The sequence below is a fragment of the Tenebrio molitor genome, chromosome 9 (assembly GCF_963966145.1).
Source record: "Tenebrio molitor chromosome 9, icTenMoli1.1, whole genome shotgun sequence".
Classification (NCBI taxonomy): domain Eukaryota; kingdom Metazoa; phylum Arthropoda; class Insecta; order Coleoptera; family Tenebrionidae; genus Tenebrio; species Tenebrio molitor.
In genome coordinates this window covers 1,624,469-1,651,424 of record NC_091054.1, presented here as the reverse complement: position 1 = coordinate 1,651,424, position 26,956 = coordinate 1,624,469, and the positions used below count along the sequence as shown (strand labels likewise).

The following is a 26,956-nucleotide window of genomic DNA, read 5'->3' as shown; positions in this document are numbered from 1 at the left end:
ACATAAAACCTCTCAATATCCCTATTTAATATAAATCTTTCACCGGAAATTGCGTCATAATTTTTCGAAACGACACTCCTCTGCTTCCAATTATACATTATACATCCGTCGGCCGTTTACCGCGCGTTCCCGTTTTCGAAAACACAATCGTTTTTCGTCCATAAAATTTACATTTAAATTCGAAAACCGCCATGTTTATGTATGGGGGTCGGTCGATTTCCATTCAACGAGTTTCCTACGAAAGTGACGATTGCCGCTGCACGTTATTATACGAGAGTATAATTGAATCGTTCGTCCTTGAAACGCACAAAATCCACCGGGAGCTAAATCGGGCGAGTGCAATGCACCATCGATGAATCGGAATCCATCAAGATCGTCCGTCGAGTGGAAGTGATGGACGTTTCGTCGACGTTTCTGACACCGTCAAGTGTGGCTAAGTAATGGGAATTATAGCACGGTTTGCATTCGGAATCGATTGCAAATTGCAGTGGATACGTCGTGACCGACCTTGTCATTACCGTTCCTTTTTTTTCCCGCTGTCCCCGGTAAGCTAGCCGCAATTATCGCAATTATTTTTCACGTGGTTACTCTCACGGAATCTTATTACCAATGCGGATAAACGTAAGAGGAAAAGAAGGAACAGCTTGTCCAAAAAAGCTAATCCTTCCATTGGTTCGTGAGATTTTTTCCGAAAACCGTGCAGGCAAGAACTTGGCCAGTTGCAAGTTACAACATGAAACCAAAAACATTCTACTTAAAATTTAGAGTTTCTTGAAACTTCAAATAAAGCATCTCCATTCATTCTCAAATTTTATTCATACAATTTTATTCTTATGTTCTTACATGTAACCTCTACGTAAAAAAAATGGTTTTATAAACTTTGAACGCATTTGCTTCTAAACGATTAAAAATGTTGTGTACACCTTGGCCGCAAAATCTTTTAACATCCTCGAGATTGTTTGCCTCGGCCGCAAGCGACCTCGGCGACAATTTTTCTCTCGGAACGTTAAAGAACGATTTCGCGGCCTACAAATTACTATTTTTGAAAATAATAAATAAATATGTACATATAATATGCATTAAAAGCACAGAAAATATGATAAACAAAGATCGACATTTCGAAGGAAAATTTTCAGTGTACGGAGCTCAACACTATGGTGAATTTATGCAAGTTAAAGAACAAAATTTGATAAAAAAATAAAAGTAAAGGAAAATAAATGCGTTTTTGAATCTACATAAAATAAATTTTACATACAGTGTGCCCAAAGACTTTTTGCAAATTCACAACACAACACACTGAGATATTTAAAATGTATCTTACCCAACATGGTCGCAGTTTTCTATGAGTCAAATACTGAACTCACCTGTAAAAGAGAAAGATAAAAATTAACAAAAAAATCAGGATTGTTTTTTTAAATAATTGAAAACAATTTATTACAGATACTAGTCGTATATATACATTCAAGAACAAATATAGAAATTTCTCCGTAAAACAATTTTGTCAAAAACGAAGTTTAAAGCGAGATGTGTATGGGCGGGGCCACCATTCGCACCTCAATCCCATAACCTCGCCACCACGTGACACCCCCTTCTCCGCCGTTTTTACGCAACACCCCGTACATTAATAAACACACTCTCCCGAGCCAACAACACCTGTGCCGTCGCGGTTACGCCACATCTGTTCCCGTCCTGAATTTTTTCCGAATGCGTGCCAAAAATCGGTGGAATTTCGCGCACGGCTTTCCTCCCATCGATCGATCACTGATCGATACCCAATAACAATGCCGAGCAGTTTCCTGGACGTGACGATTGAGTCGCGTCATGTCCTCCACCTCGGCGGCGTTCTCGGTAAAACTTTCGCGTTCCTGCTACCGTTGCGGTTACGTAAAAAGCGCACGCGGCCGACCGCAGGTGGCGGCGACGGACGCGCCACAGCCGACAGAAAAACATCCCAAGGATCCCGAAAATAATCCCGGCGCAAATATCGCAGGTGCTTCTGATTATTTTCGGTCCATCCTGCAGATGCGTGCGTGTCTCTCTCGCTCTGTGTGTTTGTTATGTCATCTTTTTTACTGCAGAGGCAGACGGCGGTCAGCCAAAGTGACAGAAATAGAAGTCTCTCTAGCACACCACACAGACACTATCGGTCTCGCATTATTAGACGCGCGACTTTTACGAAACCGCTCATCATCATCATCGCAGTCGGCCTCGGGCCGGAAATAACAACCGTCACTTATGTCAGTTTTTGCGTTACGTTACTTTTTACTGAGTCTGGGAGAGCTGAGGTCGCCGACGAAAAAATTTCGGGAAACGGACAGAGGTGGGGGAGGAGAATTAGAATTGATTTCCTGATGTTCGTTCGAATTGACTATTTATATGAATTCGGTTATTTTTAAGGTCTTTATTTTGGTTTGTGTTATGTCTGCTGCGGTCCGATCGCCTTCCAAATAATTCGTCGGGAAAATCTGGGCGGCCGACGCCCCCGGTTTTCAAAAATTTCATTCACCAGGACGGCGGCGCGCGTACAGCGACTCCTTCCTTACCGATAAACGTAACGTGGCGTAAACGTAGCAGGGAAAACTTCGCTCAAGTGGGAATCCGTCTCCAGGCTTAAGCAACTCTAGATTCCTCTACAGCAAAATAATTAATAATAAATCAGTCAAAAGATTAAAATATCAATTGAATAATCTCGATTAAACATTGCAGGAATAGGTGGGGCACTTGGGAAAAAAAATAATAAAAGAAAATATTAGTGCACATAAGTAATAATAATATGTATACATATTACAGTCGCGACCATTAAATCTTGGTCGTCAAGGTCATTTTGAAATTTCCCGCCATTGTCACAAACTAAAAATTTTGCCTGTCAATCAAAAAAGATGTGTCAAAGTTTTATTCTAAATATTCAAAATTATGGCCCCAATATGGTATTTTAACAGAGTAAAAATAATGATAGAAACGGCGGCAACCCAGTTGGGACTTCCAAAAAGTTGACAAAACTCCTGACATAGAATTTATTAGAGGTTATGCCCGTGTCACATCAGAGCACTTTCTACTGTGTCAAAGAATGACCTTGACGACCAAAATTTATTGCTCGCGACTGTACATACTGTGAAAATATTCTCTCCCTGGTTAAAATCGTGCACAATTTTTTTAACGATCCAAGTATCACTCTTCTAATCAATCATCGAATAAAAATCAACTGATTGTGCAACGTGTCGATTGTTCGTTAATTTTTTCTGTACAGAATCTTCCAGACTGATTGAGTGACATTTTTAATACTTGATAATCTTGAAGACACATCGATTATTATTGAACGATAACAAATTTCACAAAATAAATCGACACAATCTTCGACATTAATTTTCCGAATAATCGATTTATTGATTGAGTTTTCTTGATTAATCGTTTGATTATTCTATCATTCCATCATTAACTCACTTGCACAGCTGACTTGATTCGATCGATTTTAATTATTCCGTTAGTGTTATCGTTTACAGAATCAATTATTTTGATCAAAACATAATATATTCCTTATCAAATTAATTACAAAACGACTCCGTTGATGCAATCATAATAACACATAACACAATCGATGGTGTACATTCATTAAAAGCAAATCTTGGTATAAATTGTCGATACTGATCACGGACAGCTGCCGATTCAAATTGTCCACAAATAAACAATTCCTTATTCGTTCAGTTAAAATAAATAAATCGTCACCCACACGTCGACTAATTGCCACAAGTTTTTTTCTTCTCTATTTTCCTGATCGACCAATCAAAACAAAACTACCTACTAAATTTTTGACGAATCAAACACGAAAACAGTTATATCATAAAATATGCATCAGATGTAATAATAAACAAATCGTATCGCATTTCGTTCAAAATTTACACAACTTTCTGCGATTATTGATTCACAGATAACCTGATTTTTACATGATAAACCTTCAACGTGGCGTATCAGATTTTTCCGTTCGTACACCGTGAAAAACTTCCCACTGCATCCCGCACGATGAAATTAATCATTTTGACGTTCCAAAACGCTACGTTGCGTTACGTGAACTGGGGGGGCTCATTTGCGGCCAATTAAAAAATTTGCAAATCTCCAATTTTCGTGCTCCGCCCTCGAAACGCGTCGCGGAAACGGACTACAACTAATTAAAAATGTTAATCAACCCACCAAAAAAAAAAAAAATCTAATTTGATCAGTCCGTTAAGTGACCGTCTAAATAGGCGACAAATTTGCTTCATTAATGAATAATTGAAATTGGGGTTTCGATTGCCTAATTAATCCGAGCGATCGCCTTCCTCTAATTAGCCCCGCGAACACACATCCCGCCGTCCGGCGATTCCCCACTCTCCCCTGCCACCTCGTGATTTTTCCACGAAAAAATCGACCTGACAGTTCGATCGGTGTTGGGTTTTTTTTCCCCTACGGTGAACTAATTTAAATGTATATTATGGTTTCTTTTTTCTTCACATCCGTTTTCGAATTTCAACTGTTTTGCATAAACGTTTGGAGCCAATTATTATAATTACATGTTGAAATAGTCCGAGATTAGGACCATACACTACCAGTCTTAATGGTTCGGACGGACGAAAATGAGATTGGTTCAAAAAAATTCTTCCAGTGGGCAGACCGTTCGGAAAGTGACCATAACCGACCCACTGGACTCGAATCTCGTATGCATATAATAAGTGAATAAATAACTTGTAATAACACGTTACCAATTCAGGTTACACGTTCATGCAAATTTCGAATATCATTAAACCTCAGGTGTTACCGCGCTTGATTTATACTGATCGTCGTTTAGGGCTGATGATCGCGAAGGTAATGCGACATTTAAGATTATTAGGAGGCGATTAAGACACCCCTCACGGAGGAAGTCGGATGGACGCTAATTACCACCCTAATTGGCATAATCGCCGGAAGATTATTGCACAAATAATGAAGAAAACGTCCTTGATGAGTCGATTGTGAACGCATCGCGGATCAGCCGTCATTTAAATCTAACCTCACTTTTTGCGATGGTGATGAGATGTCGTCGAAAAAGTTACGATTCTATTTCATCAAATAAACGAAAAAATTAAAAAATATTTTTCGACAAAAAAACACATATGTAAATACAATTCTGTCACGTACACGTCTTTCGATCATGACGCTCTATAACAAAGCCTCCTTCACACTACTCTGTCGCGGCTCAATTCTAAGTAACTGCACTTACAAAATAAACAACCAGAATTAAAAGGGAATGGGATTTGATGACACAAAAACAAACAATGATACACACCTTCTGGAATTCACATCTAGATATTAGTTACTGTATTAACAATCATAAACATTCCGGTCATGTGAAACAACTTTGAAATCTGAAAAAATGCTGCCCTATTATTTTTAAAGTTTAATAGAACGAGTGACAAAAACTGTGCTTCGTCAAAAATATTCTGGAAGTAGATTAGTAACGTGGCGCTAAAATATCTTGCCAGACCTTGGCAACTACAAAAATGAAAAAAATGACCCCCAACTTTATTTTCTATGCAGTATTACGCAAATTTTTACTTTTGAAATTTTGGCACTTGAAATTCCACAATCATTTTTTTTTAATTTAAAACAGTGCAATCTTTATCTCTGAATGAAATACAGAAACGATTGATACATTGACGGAACAATATTATTTCTCTAATATATTTTTCTTTTCAATTTGAAGATTTTTTAGTTATTCGTATATCAAGGTCGCGAAATCGTTCTTTAACGTACCGAGAGAAAAATTGTTACCGAGGTCGCTTGCGGCCGAGGCAAGACAATCTCGAGGATGTTAAAGGTTTTCGCGGCCAACATTTTTTGTGCATGTCGCTATAGAAATGGCATAAATAAAACAATTCAAAACTGTAAAAATGTCGGATGCAAAGTACCTACTATGTTAAGTTCAGTGTACTCCTTCAGAGTTGAAAAATATAATAAATTGTGCAGTGTCTAATTTAATACCTGACAAAACTGTAACACTTTGTGAAAAAATCTTTCTTATCAACACTCATTAGAACCTCTTGAACACTTGAAAATGTGACGCATGTTTGAAATTTGAACCGAACAATCGTCAGGTACGTCGTTTGTTTTCGTTTGGTTCAATGTGTCATTGTTTTCGACACGAAGTCCAAAAATATTGAAACTTTCCCGATCAACGTCGGACACCTCGACGCGTACATTTTCCCGCGACATCCGACTCCGCCTGAGAAAACTTGAAACCCGCTGAAAAATAAAACTCGCATTGTGTCGTCTCTTTCTCGTCGGAAAAACTCGTCGAGCCTCGACCGTACCCTTTTCGATTAATCGAATCGTGCGTTTCTTGTGGCATCGGTCACGGTTAAACAGACACTCTGAAAGGCGCCACAGGTATGTGAGGACCGGCCATAACGAATTCAGCGCGTCTGAAAAACAGATCGTCCCGAGATACATATACAATATACACAATGGTGGAGGGACGGGGTGCAGCGGACACGCGGAATCTTGATATCGCAGCCGCGGAGAATGCACGTTTTTCCGATCCGGCTCGAAGGACCGCGCAAATCCGCGTCTGCTTGGTTCGTTCGGGAGAGCTGTGACGGGTGATGTTTTGTTGCCTTCGTAGTTAATTAAGTGTCAGGACTACAAATGATTTAGGTTTGTACCCCGTGGTTCCGTTTCGGACGAGAACGCGAGAGGGAACACACGTTCTCGTGTGGCGGTGGAGCGGCAAATCTTGACCGGGGTGATCCGCACGGGGGGATGGCGTCACGGACGCGAATCACCAGACTGATTGTCGCTTGTCGGACCAATTAAACGACTAAATTTAGCCGCTTTTTGGCACTAATTACGTTAACGAAGCCGCCAAGGCTGGCTCGACTCGATCGGCGCGCATTTTTACATATTCCAAAATACAAGAGAGCCGCACACGCTCACTGGGTCGCGCTCTAGATCGAGAGAAGGTGGACCGCGATGCTGTTCTGTCGTACCGTTTTGTTTTTTGGCCCTCATGTTCCTGTTCCTCCTCCTGGGCATATTCCACCCGGTGTCCGGGCCGTTTTGTCGGCGGGTCAACACGCCGTTGCAACTGCACACATTCCTAATCACTAAATTTAAACTCGAATATCACAGACATGTTCGCCTCGGCGGCATGGGCGGATTCTGCCGCGGTGCAGTACTAGTACTTCAGTACTTCAGTTCCTTTCGGCACGCACGGATCACAGAATGCTATGCATCGCCGTGACAAAACAATAACAAAAGACGATCCAAACAACTGAGGTCGAGAGTAGGTATCACCGTGACGATCGAAGTTGGCGCGCAGACACGTCGTACGTGCACGCGTACGTCGCGCACTCCATCGTACACACAACTGAGGTCTCCGTCCACGGATTACAGGTTGTTATAGCGGCCTGTGAAAAAACAAGCGAGTAGCAGTCAGCGTTTGACTCAGACACTTTAGTGGGGAGGACTATTGTTACGGCTGCTGCGGTGCACCGCCTCCGTCTCCCTCGTCCCCCCGCACCCCCTCACAAACTAGATGGATCTCGAGGAGTCGCCGAACAGCGTGTTCGACATGCGGGACGTTTAATTTGGTGACACCGTCGGCGAGATAGCCGACACTAAATATAGGACGCGCGACCGATTTCGGAACGCGCGCGCTCGAAACGTCGTAAAGTGCGTGATTTACGCCGCCGTCGCCGCCACCACCACCGCCGGACGATCGGACCGAGGGAAAAAAAGACGACAACAAATGAGAAATATGGAGAGTCTTGACATTTGGCCCCTTTGATTTTACGATTCACGTGTTCAACCTTAAATCAACCTATATTCAACTGTTCGGAGAAATCACGACAACAATGTTGGTGCGTCCCCAACTATCAATTGTGACATCTAATTACTGGGAAAAACGATTTGTTGATGGTACCAACAATTCAACGTTAAATCAACCTGTATTCAACTGATCCAATAAATACATGACATTATTGGTTTATTCAAAATTTAACGTGTGACGTTCGAGCCCACGGGGTAATAGATTATGAGTGAAATTTTTGATTTATTAAGTGATCAACAACAATAACAATAGAAAAGAATTAAAGAGATGCGGGCAGTGTTAACAACGTAAAATTGTCTTGACGCGATCGTCTAGTGAAGTTTCATTATTCGAGCTGCTTTAGTTCAACGTTGAACTACCTCTACTTAATCAATCTGGGGGAAAAAATTACAGTAATATAGATTTGTAAATATAAGATTTAATTCTATGAAAAAATGACTAGTGGGAAAAAATAATGTGCCAACAACACAAAAACCTTAAATTACTCGCATTCAACCAGGAAAAATGTTGAAACGGTGTCATTCGGTTCTAAAATTTAAACCATGACCACCGTTCTATGTCGCATGAACAATTTTTAAGTATAACTTAGTTTCTCAAATTGGATCATCATGTGTGGCCTTACGAATTTAGTTGTTTCGATGCCGTTTCCCTACTTGATACGTTAAATCAACTTATATTCAACGAAACACGAAATAATGTGAATTGTATCGATTTCAGCCGCGGTGCAAGCAAAAGAACTATTGTAAATGAAACAAAAGCAAAAAATAATGATGGGCTGCCGTTGTATAATGGTTGAATGGAAACAAAATATGTAGTAAGTTTCCTTTCGATTTAAATACCGTTGAAATTTTCCAAAATCTGAACCGGCGATGTCAAATTGCAGCGAAGATCGAAGGTTTTAAAATCCAAAGTACTAAATTGCAGCGCGCGGTTAGTTTGGGTCTTAATAACCTGATGTAAACTGCAGCGCTTATAATCTTAATAAGGGGTCGGCTTATCATTTAAAAATTTTCAGGTAGCACTGCACTTCTCAGTTCATTACGCAGATGTATCAAAGGTGTACATGATGCTCTTGAATCGATTCAAATTAAAACTAATCGAAATCAGGATTTTCTTCTGGTGAATGACAAAAGAAAAACATTATAATTTTTTCTTGCCACAAAAATTTGAAATTTTTGTCAACATCGTCAAAAATTTACGCGGACGGTACGTTTTCACACTGTACAATTTTTTTTAAACAATTATTTACTGTTCACGGATTTAAAAATGTACATTATGTGTCTCCCTCGTCTCGATTTTTCAAACTCTTTCTCGATTCTGTTATAGTCCACTTCCTAACCTTATATCCTAATATGTATACTATTAAAATCGTTCTACTGAAAAATGAGGGTTTTTGAGATGTGTCACTTTACTTGTGCACCAACGAAATTTCTGTATTTCAATTTACGTATGAATAAATATAATTTACCTTCCAAAGATTTCGAAGAAAATTTTGTTTCCCGTTACTATTCTCTTTTCCGAAAATTGCAGACTTTGCAGATGATTAATTAGTTACCTCCTTAAAAGTCCGAGGTAAGGGATAGTTATTATTTATAATCGTCTACCTGTCCACTCCCTGGGGGGTAAAATGATAAGCGCTGCTATTTACTTATTTGGAAATCAGTACCTGCTTCCCCTAAAAGATTAAGACTTGACCGCCGCTGCAATTTGATACTGCCCATCTGAACTGACCTCGGTGCATACACCATATGAAAAAAACCTTCATTCCATCAACCATATACGTAATTACATTGTATCAGGTGTTCATTTAAATTTCCCGCCAAAATTGGCGTTGAAGAGTCGATTGTGAACGCTCCACGGATTACAACTCTGATAAACCTCTTTAAATCTAACCTCACTTTCTGCGTTGTTTGTGTTTTTAACCTGCTGACTGACGAGTGGTGCGTTCACAATTGACTCTATAACGCCAACTTTGAGGGGAAAATTAAATGAACACCTGATACAAACGTTACGCTGGCGGTCGTTTTCATTACAAAGATATCATCTCATTTTTTAAGCAACATTCTTTCAATTTAAAAATACATTTTAACGTTGGATGCACGTTGCAAAAAAAAAAATCCATTCTTATTTCCATCAGAAATTACTAAAAACTTTTGCTTTTCAAATGGAGCATCGTTTTAATTTCAGATGTTGAAAATACGTTACTTTTTATTTAAAAACTTCTGCATATGTATACGTATTTAATAGATGAATTTAATTAGAATGCCTAGTTCAAGTATTTTACAACACTTTAGAAGAGAAAAGTGCGCTGTAAGTCATACATACATTTAGTAAGAAAAAAAAATTGTCATTTCCGTCGAAATCAAGCGTCCAACTTTTCATTACATATTATCGATGTGTCAAACTGCAACTCTCACGACTGAACAAAAATTCATTCTTATTCTGTCGTAGAGAAATCAGAAAATAAAGCAAGAATTATTTTAATCCTAAGCAAGTAAAGAAATACTCCTCTGATTTGTTTCTTTTACACATTACGTCAATTAGAATGCGTCAACACTTTTCCTTTTTCAACTGATTCCATTTTCTTTAATTACACCACAACAATTTTGCGTCAAGTTTTTCTTCTACAAACAAGAACAGGTGACGCATTCTCGTTTTTTGTGTTTCACACTTTACCCATCTCGCCGTCATTTTTTTTTCTCTCTATCGCTCGATCTTTTGCCGCTCTTTCCGTAATATTTGTTCCGCCTTTTAAAAATATCTTATCAGTTCCAGGGAAAAAACTGGGTCAAACATAATTTTCGGCTAACTTGCCATACATATTTACTTTCTTATCTGATCGAGAAAAAAAATATACAAACAAACAGATTTGCCAACAACCTAAGCGCAACAAATATTTTCTTATTTAACTTATCACATTTATTATCTGCGGTCATTAAACGTCTAATTTCTACACTTACACTTGCGAAACAGCGCAGGTCTTCGGTGACCCCCTCGTCGCGATTTATGTACAATAACACCCACACGTATTCTATTCGTTTATGTCGTTTCCGCAACCGCCATCGTTGTTGCAGTGCCTGGCTGCATTTTCTCGCATTGAATCAACTTTTGTCATCGGTGCGACATTTAAGTGTCGCACAGGTGGCCAGATTGCGACATTATACGGCACTAAATCACGACACTTTTTTCACACACCGTATATTCCGTGCTGAAATCACCGTCGACGGGATAAACAAAGGAAATTGTTTTACAATCATGCACGGCTTTCATTATCGTCAATTCCCACAATGGGCAATGTCGCAACGTCACATTTCCTGTACAGTACAAATATCGGTACAGTAAAATAAATATTGCTGAAACAATAAGAAAGCAGAGTATTATCGATCTGTTTGAAATGCGTAATTGTTGATAATTTTTAAAAATAGAAGGAAAAAAGTGAGACGATTTCGTTCGACACGGCAATAAAATATCGTGATAAGATTACGAAAGCGATGTAATAACACTCGTTATATCGATTACGACTCGTTTATTTAATAACATTTGAGAAAAAAAAAACAAACAATAGAACGCCTTATCTCGAGATATGTTAATCACAAATGGATCACAAAACGACGATAATAGTGGTAAAAATGATCGAGCGATCAACCATTATTACCGTGGATGGGAATAAATGTCCACCTTATGAAAAAATCACATAAATAATACCGGTACCCCCGGCCCCGTCCCATTATAAATCAAGTCCCCGGCCAGCATTTTTGGTTACAACAAAGAGAACACCACAAAAGAACATCTGGGCATCCCACATAACACCTTACAAAGAGATGGAACCGGACGACTTTGCCCCTTACCGCCTCTCGGGCTACGAGCCACGCTGGTACTTGTCGTACCAAACACTTTGTTAGTAGTTTAGTGTTGGACCCACTGTGAAAATCCATAAGTTATGGACCGTCGGACAGCGAAGAAAAGTTTTGATATCACGCTTGGCTACATAATCGGATTTGGGTGCGGGGGATTTTACGAATCGTAATTTGGTACCTATTATGCCACATCAGGAGATGAATCATTTGCATTTATTTATCCGATTGGCGGAGTTCTCGGTAGAGCGGCCATCAATTGTGATTAAATTCATTTTGACGGGATAATGAAGACGGTGTAAAAAAGGAACAAACGGGTTGGGATTCTTGTAAAGGGGGAACAAATCATTTCGACGGGATTCAGTTCGGGTCGGTTTGAAGGTCTTTTGCCCCCCGAGCGGCTAATTCTTCACGGAGTTTCCATAAATTGTTATTCCAACACATTGAGGACATTCCGTTGTCGCTTTTTCTCTCGTTCTTAGAATCTAAGCGTGTTTATTTCGGCATTATCTCATAAGTTTGCCAAGCAAATGTCGAACATTAACAGGCTTCCCTGCAGTCTAACATCCAAATGTTTCAGTTTATGCCAAAATACAAGAACATTTTCAAAATTTACGTTCTTCTGGACACGCAGATGTCCTCCAGCGGATGGAAAAAGTTTTAATTGGTTCGATGATCTTTCTGTCCGAATTTCAATCCAGAATTGTACAACTGCCACAAACCAGGTTATTTTACCAAGTGATTTGCACATTTCCGATCGTATCTGCAGATGAAGTCTGAAAATGAGAAAGGTATGGGCGGAGCCACGATTTTAATTGTGGCTCCGTAAGCTTGCCACCACGTGACATCCACTTCTGTCGAAATTTCTCCAAAAAAAAATCTGTGTCCTGTGTCCAATCCCTTGGCGTCTTTTTGAACCTTGCCAAATCCCGAATCCCTCGGTCGCTTCCTGATCCCTGGGGTCGACTCGACTGTCCCGAATAGTGTCAGTAAGCGCGATTCGCGGCTAAATTAGGCGCGGAAGTCATTAATCTCAATTCGTCATAATATCAGAAGAGCAGTTGGTCAGGTTTATTAATAACCGACAAACTCCTCTCGTTAAACGTTTCGTTCTCGTCCGTCCTCAAGAAAAAAAAGAAGACAATCGTCGAATCGCAGGTGTCTCTCTCTTTCAGGATAAATGCCGCGCGGTTGATGCGATGCCGACTCCAAATTTGGCGAAAATATTCCTGAACGGCAAGGGCAAAAAGACCGATGGTCGTAACTTAGATCGCTCGGTTTGGTCCGAACGAGACGTTTACACACGTTCGCTTTATATAGAAATGGCGAGAATTTACGTTCGGCACCGATCCCGACGATGATACTTCTTCCGTATACAGAGCAGCAGAGACGTCGTCTGGAAAAATGGCGCGTTTCGAGAAAGAAACCGGTGGCGGTCGTGATCGGGGTGCCAAGTTGGCGGCACCAGTAAGACACCGCGGCCACCGGAAAAAAAAACGGAATTGAACAGGAACATCAGCGCCAGACGTTACGGGAATGGTTGAGACGGTTAAACGTCTCTATCAAATTAAGAGTTAAAAACAGCAATTAGATTAATTCCCCCGCTAATAAGTGGTGCCACTGGGCTAAGAAGGTCTGTGGGGGGCTCTGCTGATTAACCGTTGGCACTAATGACTAACGGGTGTCTCGCCAATTCGCCAATTAGGCGTTAAAAATTAAAAAATCTCGGCAGTTCCTCGTTTTAGAGACCGTTTTCACCACTATCGAGTACTGTACTTTTTCCTTCTTGCAATCACTTATACATAATTGTCAGTTTCAGTTTGTCTAATAATGAAACTTATTTGTCAATTTCTCTTCATAGTCGTATTCTACTCGCGGATAATGGCTATTACTCGCTCGGATGAATCATGCCACTCGCCTGCGGCTCGTGACACAAAATCATGCTCACGAGTAATACCATCATTATCCGCATTATTCGACGAGAGTGCACTAGAGATATTCTAGCAACTACCGAACCTCTGCCTGTTCCCATGACAATTTATCACAGGCAACAGAAAAAGACGCACAATACACCTAATGGTCTTCAATTAGCCATTTAACGCAATTAATATTCTCGTGAAGACAATATTAAAATAATGAGAGTGATTAAAAAAAACTTGATTGGACATTTCCCGTGATTAATATTGTCTGACCGAAAAAACTCCGAACCGAATCGATCCTTCAGACAACTTCTTTTCCAGCCCCAACGTTTTTTCTCGTCCCTTTTGGAAAAATCGTCGAACGTGATCGGTCACTCGACCTCCTAATTATGGAGACAAACATTTGTTCTCGATCTCGACTCTCGACGGACAACAACAACCAACCTAACCCGGCGAAGACGTCGCTGCTAGAATCCCAGATGTTGTCGACTTTCCCTTCTATTTATTCAGCCCCTTTTAGAACAACACGGTTCCCATCCGGTGCCCGCTTTCAGGCCGTGGAATTTTCAGCGCTCCGTCTTGTTTATTCGGGAAACGTCTCCGTGTGTAAACAGTTTATCCCGTATTTGGAGGTCGGCATTGACGGATCATCTTCGGCCATCGGCGTCTGCTTCTTATTAGGTCTCCGTGTTCAATTAAACCTAGGCCTAAATAGGAGATGCTCTGCGTCGCCGGCTCGTTACGCATTCTCCCCGTGTTCTTCTTCTTACGTATTTGGTTATAAATGCGCTCAAGGTGAGCAGTGGTAAATGCATCCGAGCAAGGTTGTCACCGCCGATGGGCGATATCTGGTGGTCGACCCCGAGGAAACGCGTAAATTCCCATCGCGGCGACCTTATTACCATCCTTCTAGGAATCCTGGGCCCTTCGTCCCTGTCTCGCGAATCGAATCATCGCAACATTGCTCGACCATCGAGATTACGAAAGGAACGTGTGTCTGGCTCGGTACGAACGAGTTCCCATGGTTTTCCAGTATGACTATAAATGGGACCAGCATGGTCTCTCTCGAACAGGTGTTGGTTTATTTTCGCCGAGGAACGACCAGATGTGGAGGGATTGATTTTTCGAAACCGACTCGAGACGTGATCTCAAATTTCATAAACGTTGACGTGGAGATTGATCCATAAATTACGTCCAGAAGTGGGCGCAAGATCGTTAAATACGAAGAGGATCACCTCGCTTTCACGAATACGGCAGCTTGTTACGGTATTTCTTGGAGGATGGAGTTCGCGACAAATCCATAAAACTTCGTACCGATTAGATGATCCTCGAAGGTTCGACATTGAAATTCGAAAAAAAACTCAAGATAATCGTCTTTTCCTCAATTAAATAAATTACCTCAATTACCACCAACGTCATCGAAAAAATCTTCACAACTTTTTTGTTGTTAAAGTCATCACACGTTCGTCGAATTATTACTCGTAAAAAACAATAATCTCACCACAAGAAACCAACACCTTGATTATAAATTAAATAAAAACTTATATACTTTCTTACTCTGCACAGTAGCATACTATTTGCGATTCATTTGAAATATGTACAGGGTGATTTTGAAAGTTGTGTAGATATTTTAATCACGAGCTACTGACTTCATGTAGAACTCGGAAAAAATATTTTAAAAATTCTATGTCAAAAGAAAAATTGACATTTAATTTTTGAGGTACAATTTTTTATAGTTGCTTTTAGTCTTCTACGTTGTCCCACAACCTCGTAGGTAAAATCAGAACATTTTTAAAATACACCCTTGTACATGTTTTATAAAACGTACACCAATGCATATTTCCTAGAGGTTACTTCGCATTTTTTTTATATGAGTAGAATGAAGATAATTTTTTGGATAAGCTTTGGAGTGTCAAGTCCCTCAATAGAAAACACGACGATTTTGCAATCAATTCTAACTCTAAGATTTCCAAAGGACTCACATTTTTCGTATGTAGCCTAAATTTCACTACTGTCTTTAAGTGCACATCTTCATACACCCTTATCTATTCATTATCTTTTTCCTATCTTATTAAAGTACCCACTTTGTAGCATCAGATACCAAAGAGTCGAGATTTTATAGATGCATCTTCGATAAAGATGATGAAATTATTTAAGGGTTTGTATACCTAGATAAGGAAAAAAAATCAAGATTTTTGCACTTCATGAATCCTCAATTCTGATATTATGAACACCAATCTAGCCAAACTATCACGAGTCAAGAGTCATCATTAACCACTTCTAACAAGTCCTACAAATTGTAGTGTTTTCATCTTTTAGACACAAGATATAAAAAAGATGCAGCTTATTATGATTAAATATGTATGTTCATTTTCTAACAAATTTCATTAAACGTAAATTAAGGATCACATGTAGGAGCTAAAAAACCAACCATGGTCTGGATGCAAGTACCAATAGTTATTTGTGTGTCTGAGTTTTCTGGCCGAGGCACAGCCGAGGCTTCAAAACAGGCGAGGACAAAAGGCACTTTTTGGCAGAGGTGCACATTAAATTTTTTAGATGACCACACGAACTCAAAGCAAAAACCCTCATTGGAAAAATGACAAATTTATTTTGTATCTACCTTTTTCAAATAGATACATTTATTAATGTAATACATATTAATAATTTTTTTATAGTATTGTTTTAACAGCTGTTTATCTAGTTAAGTTCTGTAACTCATAGATTGGTCATTACAGTTTAGATTTCAAGATTTTCAATCAATAGTCGTTAAATTCACAATTTATTGAAGTAAAAAAATTGCAATTTGTACTCATGATTTTTTTTAAATTATATTGTTTACACCCTGTATCTAAAATGACCGTGTGTTAATTTTAACACGTAGCAGAGCTTGTTAAATGAACCGTGTTTTCTTTTGAATTTTTTACGAAAAGGCGTTACAAATTCATTTAAAGTTTGGAATAAATTAGCCATCAAAATGTATACCCGCCAAAATTTTCCTGTTGTGATAGAAACGGAGCTTTGTCAAATAGGTGTTACATTGTTTTAGAAAAAAATAAATAATCAAAATTAAAATTCTCATGGTTCAAAAAAAAATAGAGACTAGTTAATCACACAGAACGACTCGTCTCGTAAAAATTGGGGGGCAAAAAAATCTTGGAAAACTTGCGAATTTTGCAAAATGTTGTAGAGAAAAGTTTCATAATTTGCCGAGTTCTTCCACTGGTTAAAATTAACACACATATTTCAGATACACCCTGTATACATGAATACCAAATTTAAGTTAGCTGGGAAAGAGTTCCTAAAGCTAGTGTGACACGATACATACTAAATTTCACAGAAAATTCTGTAAAAATTACAAAGACAGACTATGATCCTGATCGTTCATTGGTCCTGATCGAGGGTCTCTCTCATTTTATAACAAATTTTCTACAAAACTTATCATCGATAATTCCTGGGCTATTCAAACTTCCTCTGAGCTTTTGATATTTTGGTTTATTTTTTGCATTTAACACACACGATTCCTATTACATATTATTAGAGAACCGTTTAAAAACCAATTTACATTTTTCAAATCTTTTTAACTATCAATAGGAGGCGCACCTAAATATTTTCCCATATTTCTGATTGCATTATTTACAAAGACTGTTGATTAAATATTAACGAACTCGTTGTATAAATGGTAATCGATGACTGATTAACCGGTTCAACGATTTCATTAATGCCAATCCCTACTTACTACTTTTTTTGCTACCATAACTACCCACCATTAATTACTCGTATGATCATTATGATTGCTATTACTCCGTGAAACATCAAACTTTCATCAATTTGGAATCAATTACCGACTGGTCGATCATCGACCACTTTTTTTACGCTAATTGTCCGTCCTCGCTTGGGTAAATTTTCCACGAAAAAAAAAATCAGTTCACATTTTCCTTCTCGATCAATCAGCGCACCGAAGAAATTCGCGTTGTTCCACTATAGTTAGTTCTTTTCGTATAGTTTTCCCATTTATAATTTGGTTTTACTACCAGCCCTGTTGTCAGGGAGTTAAATACCCCGACAATAGGCAACTACCGCCATAAATCCTAGGACTGTAAAAGAAGGTCTGTTGTCTGACCAGATTACAATATGTTCACTATTGCCAAAACCACAACCCCAGCCCCTAATAATTGCAATTGCACTGCCATAAAACCAAATTATAAATGGGAAAACTATACAGGAAAACACAGTAACGCGTTTCGTAATCTCCGGACCCGAAAAAGATTGATGGTCCTGGCAACCGCTATCGATCATCTCTGTAGATTCCCGATCTACATCTTTATCAATCACCTTCGGTCGTGTTTACAAACTGGAACCTCGATGCGCAATTCGTGTTTGTTGTTGTTGTGTGCTGATAACGGAAACGAGGATGGATGTGTCAAGAGAGATCTCGTGCACGTTCTCCTCACCCACACGACCAAATTAGAACCGTGTAATTATTTACCGTCAAACATGGCCTTATCTAATCAGGAGTGGTACCCGATTTCCACATCCTCCACTGAAAAATTCATGAACCCGAATTGTGCATCATCGCATCTGGTCCGCTCCTCCGATTCTTCTTCTTTTCTACCTGAGCGAGGGTGGATTTTTCCAAATCAAAAGACCAAATCCCAACAACACCTGTGCCTTTTCTATGGCTCCCTTTGTACGAAGAACGCGTCGTAGTACCTGCAGGTCTTGTGTGAACTGTGGCGTTATTGTGTCCGCGACCAGTTTCTAGGAATGACACGAATTGGGAATGATAAAAGGCTCTGTTGTCCTGAAACGAGTCCGTTTACGATGCATGGAAATCGGACCTGTATTATTTCGTTGAGATCTCTCTACGTGTGTGTGTGTTGGCACCGTCGTTAAAATTCCTCTTTGCATATTCATTCAGCGATTCCCATTCATAAACCGCCTCTCGATGAACTTTACTCTTCATCTTCGACGGAAAAAAGAAGAACAACAGACGTGTGGGAGTCGCACACATCCTGTGTGTACGAATGGAAGGACAAATATTGACTTTGAATCATGAACGCATACGTTACAAGACCGAGCCTTCGTCGATAATCCAACTCGAGGTGATGTTTGATCTGCGTGCTCGAGCATCTGTTTCGGTGCACGAGTGGTTTTTACAGCGATCATTTCTACATCGCCGTAGGTGGATCGGGTCTTTGAGCTAAAATCGCCATTTCCCACGATCCACACTCGCCGGGGAAAAAAATTTATGATCAGTCACGTTGCAATGATCCGCTGTTGAGACATTTATGGACCATTGGAATTAACAAAGTCGTCTTATTTTCAATTCTAGTGCTGGTAATGGAGACGTGTCGCAATGGTGTTCTTGCTGGGTCTTGAGTTTCTACGGCACACAGTCTATTTTTGTGTCATACCGAGTGATGGATGAGACGTCAAATATTTACACCATTGACCTGATTATTGTTAGTGCATACAAGAATTTTGTGTTGGAGGCGGATGATGACACCTGTCGGTTCGTAAATAAATTTGACTTGTAGGGACTAATCGACACAAATCACAAACGTAAATACGAGCCGGTGTTGCGGTGAAAAAAGCTTTTGTCAAAATAAACCCCACGTTTTATGACGGAAAAGAATCGAATGCATGTGGGTACATACAAAGCCATAAAAAAGGGGAACCGACCCAGATTTTTTTTTTATTGTAGATGTTGCGGTCATAGTGTCTACACGCGGCCCTCCCAGAAAATTACTGCTTTTATGAACGTGATTTCTGCATGAAGTAACAGTTCAAATTCAGTTATGGTTTGCGGATCAGACTTCCCGAGTTGAAAGGTATACTTAGGAGAAATTATTATATTTAAAATTAAATCATCAATTATCATAATGTCAAGAGGGAAGTAAAATTTTTGCAACACAGATCATTAAAATTTTGTAAGCAGATATGGGAATTAACGAAAATAATAAGTTGGAAGTCACTTCCGGTTGAACTGTATGTAATGTACGAACGTCAATAATAATTAATCACATTACAATTTATTATACGATTACTTTCGTCATTGATACAATGTTAAATATTTATCGTGCAATTAATGTACATTTTAAAAACAAGATAAATTTTAATCACTTCCAGATGTATTTCATGTCGAAAAACCATTAAAACCTCTTTAAATGAGAGACTTTTTATTACCTATAATGTCCATAGAAAATGAAATGCACCGAGTAAAAGATAGATCTGGTCCTTCCTCGATTGTAATAAAAAAAAAAAACAAAAACTTAGGAGTTTGCTAAAACACCACATTATTACACTTGTCTACAAAAATGAATTTTATTTGAAATATGTATACACATATTTTTGTAAATTGATTTTTGTTATCTTTTTGACAACATTTTGAAAATACATGTTCTGCTATGCCACAAGATGATAATTAAAGACTGTATTTCAAATTAGAATAATGAAATATAATAAATAATAATACAAACCTATGTATCGGGTGTTCATTTAAATTTCCGGTCAAAGTTGGCGCTGAAGAGTCGATTGTGAACGCACTAGGGATGACGGATCACGGATCAGCTGTTTAAATCTTACGTTTTTACACGCGTGGTGCGTTCACAAACGACTCGTCAACGCCAACTTTGACCGGAAATTTAAATGAACACCCGATACATTGTACATATTCATCTAGAAACAGATGATAAAATCACGTTCCAAGAATCGTTGTCTTATCGTTGATAATAAATTTATAATGCGCACAAGGAAAACCTTTCAGAAGAAATAGCATTTAAAAACGCTCGAAATTATACAAGAAAATTGATTAACAAGACAACGCGTATAAAATACAGCGATTAAATAATTTTGTGGTGGTTAATGAATTGCTGCACCTCAATTTTGAAATATTTAAAGGACTGTCTTGTTTAACAACGTAACGCGCAATGAATACAAGAAAAAAAAAGTAAGTAACACTAAAATACAATGCCTTCTGTCAATATGTCACTAACAGTACTACAACTCATCTTCTCAATTGCATTTAAAATTAACGACTTCCAAGCCTCAGAAAACACGATATAAGATAAGTAAAACAGACAACAACAGAAGAAATTCGAAGATTGATTAACATTTCAGGCTTCAGTGTTTTAATAAAAATTATAATCAGAAATTATTTCTTTTTAATTTACAAAATGAGCAGTTTTATGATTTTTTTTCTAGCACTAATATCTTACACTGTTTCCATGATGCATATCAATAAAATGGAGGTATTACATACACAAATTGAACTAGATTAAAATCGTATTCCACGAATCTACGAATCATAACCTTATCGATGATTAAAAAATTCAAAGTCACAAGAAAATCGTTCTGAACAAATTCATCAGATAAAAAAAATCAACACGTGTAAAAAAATCCTTGAAAATAATCGAGGAAAATTTACTAAAAATTTTTTGAATAGAAAACAACGTAAGTCTTCAATTTTGTAATACAGGGTCATTATAAATGATTGTCCCATCGCAGTTGGTGTTGAAAACCCACACAAATTTTGGATGTGCCGCCAGCCTCGCAACGTTAGACAAACTAGTCGACAGATTTCCACTACCGCCACACTAGTCTCACTCGTGTTATGAGGCTTACGGCACATTCAACTACGCGACCAACGCCTACTGCGATGGGACAATCATTTATAATGATTAATGACCCTGTATAAATTGGAGACCCTCGTAGCTGCAAATCGACTTCAGAAGTCTAAAAAACTGTACTTTCTGGCTAATTTAAAATTAACCGGTAATAATTTAAGTCATACACATAAAAAATATTCATTTTTGATTGTTGTCTATTTGTTTTTAAATTTTTTGAATAAAAAAAAAAACACCGCTACACTAGAAGAAACAATAATCTCTTAATTCAGTACTGTATTGAATTTTGTTACAAATCAATTTCAAAAGGATTAAGTGATCCCTGCCTGACATGACAAACTAATACGTTGTACATAAACCAACACTAATAAATCAACAATGGATCGATATTTTTTTTCTCAATATGTATCATTTCTTCTCAGATTCAGAGAAATAAACCTGAAATAAACGCAGAGGAAATAGAGGGTCGTTGCTTTTTTTCAATCCAGTTTTGACCACTAAAAAATTTAGAAATTCTTTTCCAAACATGTTGTTTCCTTTTCCTCCTGACCAACAAAAAATTCCCCACTTACTTCCTCTCTTTTACTGTTCTCTTCTTAATTTTCTTTTTGTTTTCTCTTAATGCTCACATTTTAATTAACTTAGCTTTCATCTCATCATATCTTCAAGCCATTAATTTGTTTCACTCGCCAAACAAAACTACAAATCTTCGTCGTCTTTTATGGATACAACCCAATAGCCTCAAGACATTAGCAGTTAAATAAATAGCTATTGAACTTCTCTTGTGAACAAGACGTCCTCATTTAGCGATGTTTGTTCGCCATCGATGTGCTCCACCTCGAAATATTCCTCAAACACCAAAAATAAGTTTTTAGCTCCTCCAAGACCCTTCCTTTGCCATTTTTTCCGTAATCTGTCATATCCCTCGCCCCGCTTTGACCTGTGTATCTCGCAATTCCAGACCAAGCTCCGGGCAAAAAACCGAATTATTTCGAGATAAAAGCACCGAGGAGCACGAAAAAAAAATAAACAAAACCACTCGGCATCACGACGTTAAAATCTAAAATCGTGAAGGTTGAAAACCACCATTTCATGGTCCGCTGCTGATCCACCGATAAGAACTAGTTCTGGTACACCTCGATCGGTACCATCATCATCATCTCGCCCGTCGAAAAATTACCATACGAATACGAAAGTTAACAGTACGGCCCACACCCGACATTACCAAGTGCTAATGGAACGTCACACAAAAATCAATTTGAATATTAATAAAGAAGTGAGTCCCGAGATTGGTCGAGTCACACCTGTTATGATACACCTCCGCCATGTAAATTACAAGAGCCGTCCGGATTTGTGGGAAATCGAAGAAAAACCAAACACAGGTGTGATGGAGTGCCCACGCAAGCCTCGATTGTAATTATTACATCGTCCATTCATCCTTCGGAGGAGACTGGAGGCGACTCTTGTAATTTTCGTGGGTGATTTTGACACGAGAGAACAGGCCATAAATCCAGCGATAAATCATCTTCGTAATCCTTATCGCCCGTTCGGTTCCTTATCGTTCAATCGACACAACTCTCGGACAAACAAGTCGGTGTGTCTTCCGATAAGACCGGAGTAAAAATAATCTGATCGGCGGAAAAAAACCGACCTATCGCCCCCGACGGGCCAGCTATCGAAGAAAACCTCGAACTGTGACAACGGCACGAAACGCGGCCACAAACATCCAAATCACAATAATTACTGAACCGTATTATTATCGGCCATTTTTCACGGACCCGTCCGCTCTCCTTTGGCGATCTCCACGATCCATCAATGAGCAGGAAATCGGGCGAGTACAGCGGCCGCACCTCCGCGGCATCGAGATTTACGTCGGACTTAGTACGGGATCCGGAGCGCAATTATCGGTGGCACAGCCACCCGGAAAAGTCCGGGGAAAAAATCGGGCGAGCCGACGCGGCACCTCTTTATGTTTAGAGACCCGCGATTAACTGGAACGGGTTCACACATGCTGTTGGTTCGGATTTAAGGATGTCCCCGGGCTATGCGACGAGAGTGAAGCCATTTCCTTGTACACTAACCGTCATTGATGAAGTTTCACGGGGCCTTAAATGAACACGTTATGCCATCGTCCGGTCCGGTCAACCGGTTCATTTTTTTTTTTTTTTTCGTTTTCTTTTAGGAAGGAGAACCCGTCTCACCGTGTGCATACATAACCATAATTAACCGCTCGGTTCGCATAAAATTATGAAAGAGCAAAATTTATTGTGACAAATTCAAGTGCAAGATCTAACGGGGGGATACGCTCTTTGAAATGTGGCGCCGATACGGAGACGACTATAACTAACGCCCTCTGGTTACGGACACTGAACTTATCACAGATGAATTGAACAGATCTGTCGTGTTAATTTGCGGAAAAAATTATCTCCAAGGGAAACTGCTACTAGAAAAACATTACATAACTGCAGTTTTTTCCATCTCACAAATAATTTTTAATTTTCGACAAAATTCTCTCCATATCTTTGGAATAATCACATGCCAAAAAAAAAAAATCAAAAAATAGTAAAGACACGAGACTGATTTGAATGAAAACTTTCCGTTTTCAGTTTTCATTTGAAGATTTTTCACTGGTTTATCGCTCCGCTCCACAGATATTTCCAAGGTCACAGCCCATGAGAGAATCCTCAATACCTCTACTACAGATTTATCAAAATTTTGAAGGTTGATCCTGGATGGTTGTTTAACAAGAGTTAGTTGAAGTTGTTTGCTTGGGATAACATCTGTAATTTTCTGTCCAAAAAGGAACCCTTTGCAGCTTATGAAATAATTGAATCATTTTTACAGATCACGACACAATTTTGAACACGCAGAAAAAGTCAGTACATACTTCAGGAAATGGAAAACTTTATAAGACCACATAATTTTAATTATTTCTATTCGTTCCCTCTTCATGGTTGCTGGTACAACAATTATATTCTACACGGTTTACATAACATGTGAAAAACATGTGACCCTAACGACATAATATTCACATCGTTACCATTTTAATTATACTCCTTGCATACACAACACAGGACTGGTCTTAGTACACCGCCTTGTGAGATTTCCCGGTTATGTGAGCGATTCGTTCTGCGAATTTTATATGAAACGATCTCTTTTTTATTTAATAGGTAGCGTTCTTTTTCTCTTGTTCACGTTTTCTCATAATGGACAACTGGAGCCGTAACGTCAGAGAAAAAAACTTTTATTGTGGAGAAATTATTTCAAATGAAAAATTGAATCAACGCAAGAGATACTTATTAGTGGCACAAAATAACATATTTAGAAAATCGAAAAAATAAACATATGGTATCAAAAGCTCTAATGTAACAGGTTCTCAACTGGTTCTGTGGGTAAAAGACCTGTTGTAACTAACGTCGTCTGGGAAGTTCGCATCTATTCTAATTATAGTTGACTGATTTGAATAAATAAATATTGACCCCAATATGCTGTCTTGTGGGAGTGTATTTTTTAAAAATTTGAAATCATGACACCTTTCAATTTACAAATTTTCACAAGTAATTCATGAGATATCTCTCAGTCAATAATCTCATCTATTTGCTGCATTTATTTATTTAGTCCATTTTCAGCTCTTTCTGGCAATGGTAATGATCACACGACGTCTTGAAGTATGTACTGTTTTCTCAATTTGGTTGTAGGTCGTAAAATTTTATGGTACTTTATGTTAAAGATCTCGCGGGTTTTACAAATCCTAGTTTACCACTAGCAGGTAAGATTTTAAGCAGGGTTGTATTGTACATTTTGCAGATTAACATTGTACGGTAAATGGCACGCGCCACTTCCCAACCTTTTCAAACCCAACCACTGTTGTGCCCGTTAATCGCTCATTATATGCAATAAAATTTTACGACCTACAACGAAATTGAGAAAACAGTAGTTCGACATCTGATATTGCCATTTGGACTCTTCTCAGCATAGTGACTCGTAGAAAAGTCTTCTGCAAATTATACCAAAATAATATTCCTTTTCATTATCGATAATTATCTTTGGACCACAAAAAACTTTATTGAATTATATCGGTCGTAGACGTTGATAATAATATTTAATGATTACATGATTACATTTCCTAACATCTACACGTGATAAAATCTTTTACATCATTTTTTTTACTTCTATTTTTACATTTTTAATTGTGTATTGTATTACATGTACTCAACGTAATATTCCATGTAGATTTTCTTTGTCTCCAATATCTCTCCATTTATATCTTATCACATTCAAAATTTACGAACATTGTTTATTATGATTTTTTTTAATTACTACACCATTGTTCGTTTGATAATTACTCCTAGTACAAACGTCAAATTTGATCTATTTTTAACACTCGCATCGTATTTAACTCTTACAATATTTACTGGAACAACAGTCAATTCTAAATATAGATCGCTCACAAAAATTCCATAAACGTCACATATATTTTTCCGCTTTCGAGATCCGGTCGTCTAGATTTATGAAACAATCCGATTCGATTCAAAAAATCCGCGAACCAGATAGAAAGAAGTCCTCCGTGATTTAGTTAGTCCTGACGTGATTTAGCGCCTCGGAACCGCCGCCAAATCCTCCAACCAACATTACGGTTGATAAATCTCCCATTAAGATGACGAACGACCGCCGCTGCTTTACGCCCCGCCGCCTCCGGAAGACCTCCTCCACCCGCCGCGTCCCACCGCCATCCGACGATGACCGAAAATCCAGGTGCGTCCCGTTATTTCTGGATCTAGGTATGATTTATCTGCGAGCTGAAAACCCACCAAAACGTACCAATTAACGTAATCTCGGTTGATCTACGTGGCCGGGACGCAAATATTTGCCATTAGATTACGAAACGAGCCAACGAATTCCTGAATCTTTGTTTTAAGAAATAAATTCCGCCAGTCTCGAGAGCACCCACACCATAAAAGATTAATGTAAATTTGTAGTTTGTCAAATGTAAATATCACCCACATTACAACGTGTAATTTACGTTGGGTGATTTCGACGTAGGAATTCCTCGCGGTTGGCGATTTCTTCCAGGTTTTCGAAATTTTTATCGAACGTTGCGACATTGTCGGCCACTGAACTCGTTCGACGTTTGAACTTGGTGAATCTCGATGGGACGGTTCTCGTTTTGTCATTTCGGCCTGTTTTTCATGTCCAACATCTGTCACATTTATGACGAGAAAAAATTACGCGAAATAATTCAACCGGTACCAGAAAATGTTACGAGGAAGAACAAGAACGACCCATCAAAAAATCCAAACAACTTTTGAATTGTTCGGTTTAATTGTGTCCACTTTTAAACCTGAAAATCCTGTCCCAAATATTTTTCAACGAGTCCTATGTAAACAAAATTTTTCATCAGGTGTATTGTTTAATTAAGCTTGACTAACAATGTGAAACCAAAACTGATCCGACTACGACAGACTGGAGCGTATTTAATAAGAAGCAAACAACGAAAGATCTGCCACAATAAACCACTTGTGTAATTAAAATAAAATTCTACAGAATCATTAAGATTTAAAAAACACTGACAATAAAACCTTATCGTTTTATAATTGTTCTACAAAGTATAATTAGTACGTTGCTTATAAAAGAAATTCATTATGTTCACATCATTTCTCAATATATATTCGAATTCGTGTTTTCAGAATAGGTTCAACAATTTAAAATAAACAAAAG

At 38.5% G+C, this 26,956-nt stretch overlaps 1 protein-coding gene across 6 annotated transcripts in view; it reads right to left on the bottom strand.

Annotated features, from left to right (window-relative positions):
- The window catches only part of tkv (thickveins), a 93,099-nt gene that overhangs the window by 12,168 nt on the left and 53,975 nt on the right, over positions 1-26,956 (bottom strand). Inside the window, exons 1-2 of one of the 6 annotated variants that reach the window (XM_069058036.1) lie at positions 10,798-10,820; positions 1,322-1,364 (exon numbers count right to left, since the gene is read on the bottom strand). The exons of 2 other annotated variants lie outside the window; for them this stretch is intronic. In XM_069058036.1, coding sequence (XP_068914137.1) covers positions 1,322-1,328 — 7 coding nt within the window. In that variant the 5' untranslated portion in view covers positions 1,329-1,364; positions 10,798-10,820. Of the gene's footprint in view, positions 1-1,321; positions 1,365-6,995; positions 7,457-10,797; positions 10,821-26,956 lie in introns of those variants that run through there. 3 more of the 6 variants (XM_069058035.1, XM_069058034.1, XM_069058032.1) reach the window with 3 other exon arrangements.